General features: G+C 46.8%; 1 protein-coding gene across 1 annotated transcript in view; it reads left to right on the forward strand.

Annotated features, from left to right (window-relative positions):
* The window catches only part of LOC134203527 (neurexin 1-like), a gene marked incomplete at its 3' end in the record, with an annotated part of 116,215 nt that extends 102,867 nt beyond the window's left edge, over positions 1-13,348 (forward strand). Inside the window, exon 4 of the mRNA XM_062678385.1 lies at positions 13,204-13,348. Within this exon, the coding sequence (XP_062534369.1) occupies positions 13,204-13,348 (145 nt within the window). The remainder of the gene's footprint in view (positions 1-13,203) is intronic.
* Positions 13,349-15,033: the final 1,685 nt, after the last annotated feature.

The raw sequence follows: 15,033 nt of genomic DNA on the forward strand, positions 1-15,033 counted from the left end.
TTAACAGGGCCCACTGTCAAACCCCACCACATCCTAGGCAGGCACCACAACTCGCAGATGGCCTGGGGAGGGATCGTCAAGCCCTTGGACATAGTCAATGCTGCCCCCGCGTGCACGAAACATGGGTCTTTTTATACCCTTTTTTCTGGGCTTCGAAATAAATTAAATTTTCAATAGTTTAATGTTGATAATCAATAATGTTGCTATATTAGAAACGCTTGGGACAGCAGACGAATCACCCACCTTCTCAAACGGTAACACTGTTACGCTACCGCCTTTGATGTGACCACGGCTTGTTGGTCCCTACTTCCTATCCTCAAATCAGCATTCACCACCAGTCCAACTTTTGTTGCTTCACGTTTCAGGCGGGTGTACAGTTCTGCCACCTTTGCAAATGTTCGGCCGACAATGTCCATGTCATCCGCGAAGCAAATAAATTGACTGGATCTGTTGAAAATCGTACCCCGGCTGTTACACTCGGCTCTCCGCATAACACCTTCTAGCGCAATGTTGAACAACAGGCACGAAAGTCCATCACCTTGTCTTAGTCCCCGGCGCGATTCGAACGAACAGGAGTGTTCGCCCGAGATCTTCACACAGTTTTGCACACCATCCACCGTTGCTTTGATCAGTCTGGTAAGCTTCCCAGGGAAGCTGTTCTCGTCCATAATTTTCCATAGCTCTACGCGGTCTATACTGTCGTATGCCGCCTTGAAATCAACGAACAGATGGTGCGTTGGGACCTGGTATTCACGGCATTTTTGAAGGATTTGCCGTACAGTAAAGATCTGGTCCGTTGTCGAGCGGCCGTCAACGAAGCCGGCTTGATAACTTCCCACAAACTCGTTCACTAATGGTGACAGACGACGGAAGATGATCTGGGATATCACTTTGTAGGCGGCATTAAGGATGGTGATCGCTCGAAAGTTCTCACACTCCAGTTTGTCGCCTTTCTTGTAGATGGGGCATATAACCCCTTCCTTCCACTCCTCCGGTAGCTGTTCGGTTTCCCATATTCTGACTATCAGTTTGTGCAGGCAAGTGCCCAGCTTTTCCGGGCCCATCTTGATGAGCTCAGCTCCGATACCATCCTTACCAGCGGCTTTGTTGGTCTTTAGCTGTTGAATGGCATCCTTAACTTCCCTCAAGGTGGGGGCTGGTTGCCTTCCATCGTCCGCTGAACTGACGTAGTCATCTCCTCCGCTGCCTTGACTTTCACTGCCTGTACTCTCAGCGCCATTCAGATGTTCCTCGTAGTGCTGCTTCCACCTTTCGATCACCACACGTTCGTCCGTCAAGATGCTCCCATCCTTATCCCGGCACATTTCGGCTCGCGGAACGAAGCCTTTGCGGGATGCGTTGAGCTTCTGGTAGAACTTACGTGTTTCAAGAGGGGCCCCATCGAGCTCACCCTCTTCTGGCAACGCTGCCTCGAGATGCTGCGCGTATGCAGTGGCGACATCAGGTTGCTTCAGTCGCTCTAGGTCGTACCGCGGCGGTCGTCGGTACCGAACATTGTTGATGACGGATAGTTTTGGGCGCAGTTTAACCATCACCAGATAGTGGTCAGAGTCGATGTTAGCGCCACGATATGTCCTGACGTCGATAATGTCGGAGAAGTGCCGTCCATCAATCAGAACGTGGTCGATTTGTGATTCTGTCTGCAGTGGTGATCTCCAGGTGTACCGATAAGGGAGGCTGTGTTGGAAGTAGGTGCTGCGAATGGCCATATTCTTGGAGGCGGCGAAATCAATTAGTCGTAGGCCGTTTTCGTTCGTCAGCCGGTGAGCGCTGAACTTTCCAATAGTCGGTTTAAACTCCTCCTCTTGGCCAACCTGAGCGTTCAAATCTCCTATGATGATTTTGACGTCGTGGCTTGGGCAGCTGTCGTACTCACGTTCCAGCTGCGCGTAGAATGCGTCCTTATCATCATCAGGGCTTCCGGAGTGTGGGCTATGGACGTTGATTATGCTGAAGTTGAAGAACCGGCCTTTGATCCTCAACCTGCACATTCTTTCATTGATCGGCCACCACCCGATCACGCGCCTTTGCATATCGCCCATCACTATGAAAGCTGTTCTCAGCTCGTGTGTGTTGCCGCAGCTCTGGTAGATGGTATGATTACCTCTAAACGTTCGCACCATTGATCCCTTCCAACAAACGCTACGGTGCCGAATCCACGGTCCTTGAGCACATCGGCGAGTATGCGTGTGCTCCCGATGAAGTTGAGAGATTTGCAGTTCCACGAACCGAGTTTCCAATCGCTAGTCCCTTTTCGTCGCAGTGGTCTTCGCCGATGGTTCCGGTCCGTACTCTCTTGTTGATTGTTCGTTGCTTATGATTTTTAAAGGCTGGCTTGCAGGGCCTGACACCAAACCCCCTAAATTTCCGGAGGACCATTCCTCCTTATTTCCGGTGGACCATGGTGCACAGTTTCACTTAGAGTCCCTCGCTGGCACTCGGACGATGATCAGCCGCCCCTAACATGGAGAACAGACGCTGTTGTGAGCCGATCCTGACATGGAGAACAGACGCTCAATAAGATTTGCACCTCCCTGTCAGCATACGACCATAGTTCCCACCGGGGTTGGTTACCCGATCTTCCCTAAGGTTGCTCGTATCCCGGCCAGCACCGCGGGGAGGTAGGGATAGGAGTTGCTGGGTAAGAGGCTAAGGACCGCGAGATGGGGTCTATTTTATTCCTTCAGGTACGCGAAGTACCAATGGTACGCTTCAAATAAGAAGTTGTTTTCGATCCCTATAAAAGCAACCACTACTCGAATAAGCGCTCTCACTAGGAAGTCAAGTTCGTGAAAGGAAAATGCTCCATCAGGAATATCGAGACCGTGAAGATATGGAGCAACTGTACCGCGCTAGTAACACACGGAAGAATGTGTGAGGACGTGATCTGAAGATGGCGGCAGCACTACGAAGAGCACCTGAATGGCGATGCGGCAGGAAACGAGGGTGGCATAGTGACGAACCTGGGAGCACGCGCGCAAGACATATGTTTTCCAGCTCCGGATCTCCAGGAAATCCAGGAGGAGATTGGCCAGCTGGAAAACAACAATGCCCCTGGGCCTGGGGATGACCAACTACCAGGAGTGTTATATGAGTATACACGGGCGATGCACCGGGTAATTACCAAGATTTGGTAGGAGGAGGCTCTGCTGCAGGAGTAGATGGAAGGTGTCGTGTGTCCCATCTACAAAAAGGGTGATAAGCTGGAATGTAGCAACTACCGTGAAATTATATTGCTGAACACCGCCTACAAGGTACTTGCCCATATTTTATGCCGCCGGCTAACACCAATTGCAAGAGAGTTCGAGAGGCAGTACTAGGTGGGCGAACGCTCTACAACGAACCAGGTGTTCGCCGTACGCCAGGTGTTGAAGAAATGCCGCGAATACAACGTGCCCGTAATGGGGGTGTCCATAATAAGGAAGAACATCTTGAAACGGAACATGAAAATCAAATGAAGTGTAAACCATAGGGAAGCAAAAATCCTCACATGGACCCCCGGGGGTCTACTATAGGACAAACGCAAGTGAATTTAGTTTTGGATTCCGGGAGGCTTTGCCTTAAGCCGGAATACTGCTTGCGATAAGCACGCACCGTATCAATTGAATTCTTATGAGATATGTGGCACTGCTGGACTATACTTTCACAATGCAGCGAAAATAAAAGTTCAGAAAATGTCACGAAACGTATTCAACTCATTGTCTTGACTTGTTCGGTAAATGGAATTTGGCGATATAAAATGCGATTTTCTCGTTCCACCAAACACGCTTCCCACCAAAGAGCCCTTTCTCTTCGGAAAACATTATTACTGCGGTAAGCCAGTTTGATCGCAAACCATAATCCATTTTCTAGCGTAGACTTCATCCCTTTCATGCATAACATGTGTTCCCTTCGGTCAAACACAGTGACTCCTGCCGAGCATGCACACATAACCTAGTTTTGATCGTCTTTCACTTTATTACACTGCACTCTCCTTACCTCCTTTCCACCACACTAAGAGCATTCCCAGGTAGGTGGCAAGACGAATGGAAAATCCACAAAAAAGAGCACCTGACGCCAACAATGCTCGTACGATGCAATCATGAAGATGGGTGGATGCGAGCGAAGTCTCCTCACGCGAATGTTCCTTCCCCGAAGCCACCCGATTCCGAGGACAAAAACGAGTGTTCTCGTGCACCGTGAACCGGAGGAAAGGGAGTGCACGTGACTGCAACGACAAATTTGTAACTGCATTAACTATGGGTGCGCACACAGAACGAACGGAAGGCAGTCACGTCCGTTTCCCAGAAGCTCTCACTGCTGCTGCTGTTGCTGCTGATAGAAACCAGCTAGTAACGGAGAAGGAACCCATTCACCAACGTTGACCGGACAAGGTCTGCCTTCAGGGTCGCAACTCAATAACGGCACGACAGCGACGTGGCTTGTGGATTGTATTAAGTGAAAGATGGTTTAATAAAGCTGGATCCACTGGGATGGAGTAGAAGTTCATTTTCCTAGGATTCCAGCCAGTTTGTACGTGGAAAATTGGAAATTAAAATGCAAATTTAGCCTATTTCGGGAGAAGGTATGGATTTTGAGAAGTCCCTTGAAAAATGGATTATGGAAGGAGATTGATTCAAAGTTAATTGCTGCAATTTGACAAAACTTTCCCGACTTTTAAGTACACTCTAAAGTTATGTTTCAATGTCAAATCGTTCAACAAATAAAATCAAATTTCAATTCGAAGGAGTTAAGTACACCTGTAAATTTACTGTTGTTGTTGATTTTTAATGATCAATAACCAATTTGCAATAGTATGCAATGGATCAACCTTGGGAATCGCCATCTTCGTCGAATGCAACTCGTTTGGATGCAAATGATGAGTACCTCAAAACAATATGAAATACGCCCCGATGTCATCACAATTCACCGAAAGGATTATATAGGGGAAGTGCACCGGTTTTGGCCAACTTAGTGCCTAATTTGGCCAACCCTGAAAAATAAATATTTTTCCAAAATGATCGATCAGTTGAAAGCAGCGTTGAAGCATGAGGGATATATCTCTTGTTGGAACTAATAAAACCCTTGCAAATTGCTTTATTTTTGGAGTTATTCGCAAAATTGGCCAAATTAGGAACATGGCCAAAACCGGTACAGTTCCCCTACCTAGTGTTTTTTTCGCAGAAAAAAAATCTGAACGATGAGAACTTTGCTGTTTGTACTACCACTTCTTTTTCATGGTTCAATAAGTTGACTGCTTTATTTGAATTCGTTTTTTCTCACTACTGAGGTGATCATTGCTAGAGGCGGATTTTTTACTTGAGATTATTCGTGTCTTCACACCGGAAGGAGCAGGTGGAGAATTCAAACGAAAAGGTATAGGATGTCGGCCAGTAATGGATTAGAACGGATTATTTTCCGGATGGTTTTCTCCCCTGCCCCTTCGGAGAACGGTTTTGCCGATTTTGGTGTACTTATTGATATTCGAGAAAAAAATGTTTAGCTGCCGGACCACGGGCACCATAAAAGGTTGCAGTGCAGTGATATCCTCGAAAGGTCGAATTGCCACGAATTTCGGATTGAAGCCATTATCCGGCTTATTGACACTCTTCAGCTCGCGACCGTCAGAGGGATGGGAATAGGATCGAAAATAAAAAATGAAGCCACTCTCCGGAAAGTGTGTTGGCTCAAGCTAATTGACTATTGGTTTGAGTGGTGAAGCAGACCATTTTTTTAGCGTGACGGCATTCTATAATCAAACAAAAAAGTTTTTGGTTCAAATTCTTAATTAACCATGCATATTTAATCAGAATTTCCAAAGACAGGAAGGAATGTTTAAAATGTCAAGATGTTCATATTTTAAATAGAGCTTCGGTACATTATACGTAGGCATTCAGCAGAAATTATTGTTGACGAAAAAAAAGCGTTGGAGATGACACGGATGGCCATTTTTAAATGTTTCAGCACTACACCTCAAACGAAATCGTAACAGCTCATTGCATTTTCTGCACAACGACAGACAAATAAGGTAATCGAACCCCATCAACAGCTTAGAAAAAATAAAGTAGAGGGTAAAAATATCATTGTAGCTGAGCTTATCAAAACATGCACGGGAAAGCATGCGCAGACAGATAGACAGAATCTAGGAAACAGAAATGTTACCGGCGAAGTGAAAGGAAGGGGGCATGTGCCCCATCTATGATGGGATATTTCAGATCATGTGCCGTCATGTGCCATCAGGAGGCTTCCGGGCCTCTTGAAAGAAGGCTTATTTTTATTTTTTTATTTTTGGAGCAGGGAAAAGGCCGCTTGAGTAAAGCATATCCCTTCCTCAAACAGGCGCAAAACCTTCTCTTCTTTTCATATCCACAGAAATTACATTTTCCAACAGATACAATGTTTACTTAAAACTATTACAATTTGCAGATTCTTAATACTAAATATCCTGACTAACTAACATTAAACTATACCGCCGGAAATAAGTATAAAGACAAGCATGATTTTCATACATTTTCATCATGATTGAGGATCGATATCTCGATTCGTAGCGATTCGATTTGGCTGAAATTTTACTAGGCACCTGTTTTTAACTTGAACTTTCGATCTTTGAGTAAATTGTATACATCTCTGTTGATTTTGACCTCAAAATCTGGAAATAAATATAAAGACACCACTTTTTTATATGGAGCTCCATACAACGGAACTGTCTTTAAAATTATTTCCAACAGAAACGCGTATAACCAGAATATATGCATAAATGTAACTATCATTGAATAAAAATTCAAGTCATTTTAGGCTTGTTGGCAAAAAATCAGCCCAATCGAATCGCTAAGAATCAAGATATTGGCTTCCCAATATGGCCATTTTGTATGGAAACCGAGCTTGTCTTTATACTTATTTCCACCAGTGTAGAGTGTATTGGTTTGGGGGGCGGCAAGTATTCGACAAAACTTTTTCCGAAGGTTGGAGCGAGAGATATGAAAATCAAATTCAGTTGCACAACGATAAAAAATGCGGCACATACAAGTGAATGGTTCATTATGCCCATAATTTGTGCGTGCACACTGGAGAATCAAAAATGAATTGTTGAACCTAATATTATTAATTAAAAAAAAAACACCTAATAAAGACCAAAAAAGTCCTAAAAACAAAAACAATGCGTTTGCCCGGAATGAGGCAGCGGTGAATGTGAGTCCTTTTTTAAAAATAATGCACCTGTCCAGAATAACTCAATGGTAAATATGTCCCTTCTTTAGAATTAGGTGTTTACTCAAAATGATGAATGCTATTATTATTTCTTTAATATGCTGTATCTGGCCGGAATAAGATATTGGGGGGTGTGCTCCATTCTTAAAAAAAAGCATTTTCACTAAATAAGGAAATGGTTTATGTGGTCCCTTCTTCAAAAATAGGCGTCAGCTTGAAAAACGGCAAAGGTAGTTTCCCTTTTTAGATCCTTTCTTAAGTAACATATATCTAATGTATAATAGTTTAACATATTTGAGGTTCCGGGCCTCTTGAAAGGAGGCTTCCGGGCCTCATGATAGGAGGCTTCCGGGCCTCTTGAAAAGAGGCTTCCGGGCCTCTTGAAAGGAGGCTTCCGGGCCTCTTGAAAGGAGGCTTCCGGGCCTCTTGAAAGGAGGCTTCCGGGCCTCTTGAAGGGAGGCTTCCGGGCCTCTTGAAAGGAGGCTTCCGGGCCTCTTGAAAGGAGGCTTCCGGCCTCTTGAAAGGAGGCTTCTGGGCCTCTTGGAAGGAGGCTTCGGGCCTCTTGGAAGGAGGCTTCCTGGCCTCTTGAAAGGAGGCTTCTGGGCCTCTTGAAAGGAGGCTTCCTGGCCTCTTGAAAGGAGGCTTCCGGGCCTCTTGAAAGGAGGCCTGGCCTCTTGAAAGGAGGCTTCCGGGCCTCTTGAAAGGAGGCTTCTGGGCCTCTTGAAAGGAGGCTTCGGGCCTCTTGAAAGGAGGCTTCTGGGCCTCTTGAAAGGAGGCTTCCGGGCCTCTTGAAAGGAGGCTTCTGGCCTCTTGAAAGGAGGCTTCCTGGCCTCTTGAAAGGAGGCTTCTGGCCTCTTGAAAGGAGGCTTCCTGGCCTCTTGAAAGGAGGCTCTGGGCCTCTTGAAAGGAGGCTCTGGGCCTCTTGAAAGGAGGCTTCGGGCCTCTTGAAAGGAGGCCTGGCCTCTTGAAAGGAGGCTTCCTGGCCTCTTGAAAGGAGGCCCTGGCCTCTTGAAAGGAGGCCCAGGCCTTTTGAAAGGAGGCTCCGGGCCTCTTGAAAGGAAGCTTCAGGCCTCTTGAAAGGAGGCTTCCGGGCCTCTTGAAAGGAGGCTTCCGGGCCTCTTGAAAGGAGGCTTCAGGCCTCTTGAAAGGAGGCTTCGGGCCTCTTGAAAGGAGGCTTCAGGCCTCTTGAAAGGAGGCTTCGGGCCTCTTGAAAGGAGGCTTCTGGCCTCTTGAAAGGAGGCTTCTGGGCCTCTTGAAAGGAGGCTTCTGGCCTCTTGAAAGGAGGCTTCTGGCCTCTTGAAAGGAGGGCTTCGGGCCTCTTGAAAGGAGGCTTCCTGGCCTCTTGAAAGGAGGCTTCAGGGCCTCTTGAAAGGAGGCTTCAGGGCCTCTTGAAAGGAGGCTTCAGGGCCTCTTGAAAGGAGGCTTCCTGGCCTCTTGAAAGGAGGCTTCCAGGCCTCTTGAAAGGAGGCTTCCTGGCCTCTTGAAAGGAGGCTTCCTGGCCTCTTGAAAGGAGGCTTCAGGCCTCTTGAAAGGAGGCTCTGGCCTCTTGAAAGGAGGCTTCCGGGCCTCTTGAAAGGAGGCTTCCTGGCCTCTTGAAAGGAGGCTTCGGGCCTCTTGAAAGGAGGCTTCCGGGCCTCTTGAAAGGAGGCTTCCGGGCCTCTTGAAAGGAGGCTTCCGGGCCTCTTGAAAGGAGGCTTCCGGGCCTCTTGAAAGAAGGCTTCCGGGCCTCTTAAAAGGAGGCTTCCGGGCCTCTTAAAAGGAGGCTTCCGGGCCTCTTAAAAGGAGGCTTCAGGGCCTCTTAAAAGGAGTCTTCCGGGCCTTTTGAAAAAAAGGCTTCCGGACCTCTTGAAAGGAGTTTCCGGGCCTCTTGGAAGGAGGTTTCCGGGCCTCTTGAAAGGAGGCTTCCGGGCCTCTTGAAAGGAGGCTTCCTGCCTCTTGAAAGGAGGCTTCCTGGCCTCTTGAAAGGAGGCTTCCTGGCCTCTTGAAAGGAGGCTTCCTGGCCTCTTGAAAGGAGGCCTGGCCTCTTGAAAGGAGGCTTCCAGGGCCTCTTGAAAGGAGGCTTCCTGGCCTCTTGAAAGGAGGCTTCCAGGCCTCTTGAAAGGCGGCTTCTGGCCTCTTGAAAGGAGGCTTCCAGGCCTCTTGAAAGGAGGCTTCCGGGCCTCTTGAAAGGAGGCTTCCTGGCCTCTTGAAAGGAGGCTTCCTGGCCTCTTGAAAGGAGGCTTCCAGGCCTCTTGAAAGGAGGCTTGGGCCTCTTGAAAGGAGGCTTCTGGGCCTCTTGAAAGGAGGCTTCCTGGCCTCTTGAAAGGAGGCTTCCGGGCCTCTTGAAAGGAGGCTTCGGGCCTCTTGAAAGGAGGCTTCCGGACCTCTTGAAAGGAGGCTTCCTGGGCCTCTTGAAAGGAGGCTTCTGGCCTCTTGAAAGGAGGCTTCCTGCCTCTTGAAAGGAGGCTTGGGCCTCTTGAAAGGAGGCTTCAGGCCTCTTGAAAGGAGGCTTCCGGGCCTCTTGAAAGGAGGCTTCCGGGCCTCTTGAAAGGAGGCTTCCTGGCCTCTTGAAAGGAGGCTTCCAGGCCTCTTGAAAGGAGGCTTCGGGCCTCTTGAAAGGAGGCTTCCGGGCCTCTTGAAAGGAGGCTTCCGGGCCTCTTGAAAGGAGGCTTCTGGCCTCTTGAAAGGAGGCTTCTGGCCTCTTGAAAGGAGGCTTCCAGGCCTCTTGAAAGGAGGCTTCTGGGCCTCTTGAAAGGAGGCTTCTGGCCTCTTGAAAGGAGGCTTCCGGGCCTCTTGAAAGGAGGCTTCGGGCCTCTTGAAAGGAGGCTTCCTGGGCCTCTTAAAAGGAGGCTTCCGGGCCCCGTGAAAGGGGGCTTTCTGGCCGCGTGAAAGGAGGCTTTCGGCCTCTTGAAAGGAGGCTTCTGGGCCTCTTGAAAGGAGGCTTCTGGCCTCTTGAAAGGAGGCTTCCGGGCCTCTTGAAAGGAGGCTTCCGGGCCTCTTGAAAGGAGGCTTCCGGGCCTCTTGAAAGGAGGCTTCCGGCCCTCTTGAAAGGGGGCTTCCGGGCCTCTTGAAAGGAGGCTTCCTGGCCTCTTGAAAGGAGCCTTCCGAGCCTCTTGACAGGCGGCTCCCGGGCCTCTCGAAAGGCGGCTTCCGGGCCTCTTGAAAGGAACCTTCTGAGCCCCTTAAAGGCGGCTTCCAAGCCTCTCGAAAGGCGGCTTCCGGGCCTCTTGAAAGGAGGCTTCCGGGCCTCTTGAAAGGAGGCTTCCGGGCCTCTTGAAAGGAGGCTTCCGGGCCTCTTGAAAGGAGGCTTCCGGGCCTTTTGAAAGGAGGCTTCCAGGCCTCTTGAAAGGAGGCTTCCGGAGCCTCTTGAAGGAGGCTTCCGAGCCTCTTGAAAGGGCTTCCAGGGCCTCTTGAAAGGAGGCTTCTGGCCTCTTGAAAGGAGGCTTCCGGACCTCTTGGAAAGGAGGCTTCTGGACCTCTTGAAAGGAGGCTTCCTGGCCTCTTGAAAGGAGGCTTCCTGGCCTCTTGAAAGGAGGCTTCCGGGCCTTTTGAAAAGAGGCTTCTGGCCTCTTGAAAGGAGGCTTCGGGCCTCTTGAAAGGAGGCTTCCGGGCCTCTTGAAAGGAGGCTTCCGGGCCTCTTGAAAGGAGGCTTCCAGGCCTCTTGAAAGGAGGCTTCCTGGCCTCTTGAAAGGAGGCTTCCGGGCCTCTTGAAAGGAGGGCTTCAGGCCTCTTGAAAGGAGGCTTCCGGGCCTCTTGAAAGGAGGCTTCGGGCCTCTTGAAAGGAGGCTTCCGGGCCTCTTGAAAGGAGGCTTCTGGCCTCTTGAAAGGAGGCTTCCGGGCCTCTTGAAAGGAGGCTTCCGGGCCTCTTGAAAGGAGGCTTCGGGCCTCTTGAAAGGAGGCTTCGGGCCTCTTGAAAGGAGGCTTCCTGGCCTCTTGAAAGGAGGCTTCCGGGCCTCTTGAAAGGAGGCTTCCGGGCCTCTTGAAAGGAGGCTTCCGGGCCTCTTGAAAGGAGGCTTCCGGGCCTCTTGAAAGGAGGCTTCCGGGCCTCTTGAAAGGAGGCTTCCGGGCCTCTTGAAAGGAGGCTTCCGGGCCTCTTGAAAGGAGGCTTCCGGGCCTCTTGAAAGGAGGCTTCCGGGCCTCTTGAAAGAAGTCCTCCGAGCTGCTTTAAAGGAGGCTTTCGAGAAGCGAAGAAGGGTGGTAGGAGTTTTTCGAGAAAAAAAATCTTCATGTCTCTCTGTTTTTTAAATTTGTTCATTCATCGTTCTGTCCTTTCGATCTTTCGTCCCACAGCCCTTCATCCCCTGTGGTGGTTGTGGAGAGAAGGATTTAATAGTCTTTAAGTTACTGATCGACATGCATATTATGAACATAATTTTGTAATAAAAAAAAATTAACGTGTAACCAAAACTTTATCAATAAGTTTTGATTGAAATTGATTAAAATCCGCCATTATGCATTGAAAAAGGAATTTCAAATCAGTCTGTAGCTTAGACCAGCTGTTCTATTAAGTCAATTGGGTACAGTACATAACCAATGGTGTTCATATAGGGCTTTAGCAGCCATGCGATTAACGATTCAAATATGTACAAAAACGATGATCTTAGCTCACAAAATCATTCCGGAGCTCAAACCAATTTGTTTAGCAGGTCAACTACGCTCAGTACAAAATCTATAGTGCGACTTCTAATTTCATCCGATGATGGTGCTTTTTAAACTTACTAATCTACTCATTGACTGCTGCTGCTGTTGCCTTCAAAGCCTACCGACCCACAGAAAAACAACTGTCTGCACGGCACCACATCAAATGAAACATGAATTGCATTCTTTTTTACTTCCTTTATTTATGTAAATTTCTTAATTTTACTCGGAATTGCATTCGCTGGTGAAGAAGTCTCTCAATGCCCATATCACGAAAACGTACGATTGTGTCGTAGGTACCATATACCACTAAGTGTCTAAGACATATGTGCATCTGTGCCTCGCACTTGGTGTACATGAACGGCAAAAAAGCGAATTATTCTTTAAAAATCGAAATTGCGAAAAGAAAATTACCTATCACCGTTGCCACCTGAGTGGATCTGCTCAGACGATCCCGGTAAAATCCAATTGACAGGCTCCTGAAAGCGGAAATTACGACAATAAATGCGCGTGGGAAATTGCAACATGACACGTGGTGTCAAGATTGATTTGGGTTGCCAGCAGAGCTGATGGTTTTTTTAGCCTCCCAAATCAAATTTGACACCAACATGCCATCACGAGCGCGCGCCGACTCCCACGCATCCATTGCCGTAAATTTAGATTGAGGTGCTCGTTCTGGAAAATTCTCATTTTCCATTTCCTCCCACTCCGTGGGGCATATGACGGCCGCGAGAAACCCCCGAAACGAGCTAATGAAAATGATATTGCGGGAGTTCCCATGACAAATGTTTTATGAAAACAAGTCATCCATTCTGCCACTTGTCACCCAGTGCAACTGAAATATTTGCGCTGCTGTTATATTCTCTGACATTATCATCATAACTCATCAAGCTCAGTCATGAGTATAGTTTGCCCGGTACCGAACGCGAGTATTTTGTCATGTTTTCGGTGCAGATTCATCCGCAGTTCAACATGATTATTGCATTCTTCCAGCAACCTGACAGTCCGTTTTTTTATCTGTCTAAAAGAACAAAAAGATGTATTATATTTCCCATGGGTAATTTAGCGCAAATTGTGAAATTTTTTGAGCTAATCTTCAATTGGTAAACTAATAGATCATCATCTGACACTGACTCCAACTGGCAAAGAACTTTGAAGTATTATCCTATTTTTAATGAAAGAACACTTTAATAAAAACGAATACCACCGAATGAAACAGCAGTAAACTGAGCTGCAATTTAAGGGCAACCTATGTCATTCCGACCTGCCATGGTTACGTTACTATATAATAAAACACTTCCCAGCCATCTTATTCCAGCAGCTATTGTGGCAGTAATTCTAACGATTAAATTTTTGTTTCTCCCACTGCACCGCTTCCAGGTACAACTCCAAGCTGGCCCTGCTAGCACTGCCGAGTGTTATCTTTGAGCCGCGCTTCCGCGGCTCGGTGCGCAATCTGGTCTACTCCGACCAGCCGGGGGTGTCCCCCAGGAGGCAGGAAATGCGTCAACCACGGGACATCAAGGTGAGTGGAAATCGCTATCAAGGATGTTGACACATAAGGGTGCTGTTCCGGTTTTCATCATACGGTTACAAATTTATCATTTCTCGGAAGAAGCAGTGTACCAATTTCGTTGGTTGTTTTTGCTGATCACAAAAATAAGAAACAAGTCAGAGATGAGCCAGCATAGGCCCTATAATAAAGACAAAAAACAAGTGAACTTGTTTTTTGTTTTATTGCTGCCGGTAAGCTATCATGGAGATAAAGAAAAAGAACCGGAATAGTAACCCTTATATCAAATACCTGAGAAAATTGTTTTATTTTATGTTTAGAAACATAGATCAGAGTGGTCGGTCCCTCTTATATGCTGCCAACATTTATTTTTTGATCTGTACATGGCGTTTCAATAATCACCTACCCTGAATTGGCATGACCATCTAAGCGAGAAGAAAATACCAAAGATTCAAAAACTAATCCTACATTTTCAAACCAAATGTTAGAATAGAATTTATACTGGTGTTAGACGCATAAGCAGAAGTGTCTCCTAAGGTATCTCAAGTTGGAACGAATTTTTCAAGCTTTAGAAAGAGCTATCAGGACGTTGGCTTTCCGTGTAATGTATTTTTGCCGGCTGAACTGGTAATTTGACCGAATAAGTCATTTGGCCGAGAATGCCGTTTGGCAAAAATGGCCGTTTGACAGAAAGGGTCAATTGGGCATGAGCATGAACAATATGACTGTGCAATTCGTAGTTGCTACTCCGTGATTGATTAGAACTTGCGGAATTGTACAGAGAACTATGTGAATGGGGCTGTCCATTCCCAATGAACACGTTCTGGAAGCTCAAATATTTTCAGTCAATAATGTCAGTCACGTCCTTACGGCCATGTAAGGAGGGAAGGATTGTTAATTAGACTCTCGTTGCTACTAGATACCAAGAGCATTTCTGATCTCTGTGTCTCCACGGTTGCCTTGAGAAATGGTATTGTGTTAATTTTAAGGGATATATTATCTGGATTCAAGCAAGCGGTAAAAGATGCGATTTGTGAGAGGGAAATATATTAAATGTGAATTCAAAACGCGTGCTAATTGATTAACATTCCGGACCTCACAAAGCAGAACAAGATCGCACGACGATTCTGCATGCTAATCGAAACACGGTCAATCGCGCACTCAACACAGAATCAATTATGGCGAAAGTTTTTTTTTTGCGTTTGCGTCCGATGCAAAGCATTGTAAATTCATCCTAATCAATTTATTTTCCGACTACATAAAAATTTTCGCGAAAGTTCTGGGTCCGATTCGAAATACGTTTATCGCGCATTGATCAGTTTATTTTCCGGCAGCACAAAAAAGAACTAATAACCCGGACCTTCTGCAGTTCAATATCGCGTATATCAATTAGTAATCATATTTGTTCTCTTGAATTTCTGCAGGAAATTCTCTTCGATTTTCTCGGGCATTCTTCAAAGTTAACGCAAAAAGTTTCATCAGAAAAAAAAAACCAAAATTGTCATCAGAAAACCCGTAGAAATATTTTAAGGAAATTCTCTTTAATTACTACGAGACATTTGTTATTTTTGTGTTACTATGCTCTGATTCAATATATCGATATCGAAAGCAAAAATATCGATATGACCGATATATTGAAAGCAAGATATCGATACAAAAATATCGAATATCGAAACCAAAATATCGATATTCCGATA

Source organism: Armigeres subalbatus, unplaced genomic scaffold (assembly GCF_024139115.2).
Source record: "Armigeres subalbatus isolate Guangzhou_Male unplaced genomic scaffold, GZ_Asu_2 Contig1917, whole genome shotgun sequence".
NCBI classification, from domain to species: domain Eukaryota; kingdom Metazoa; phylum Arthropoda; class Insecta; order Diptera; family Culicidae; genus Armigeres; species Armigeres subalbatus.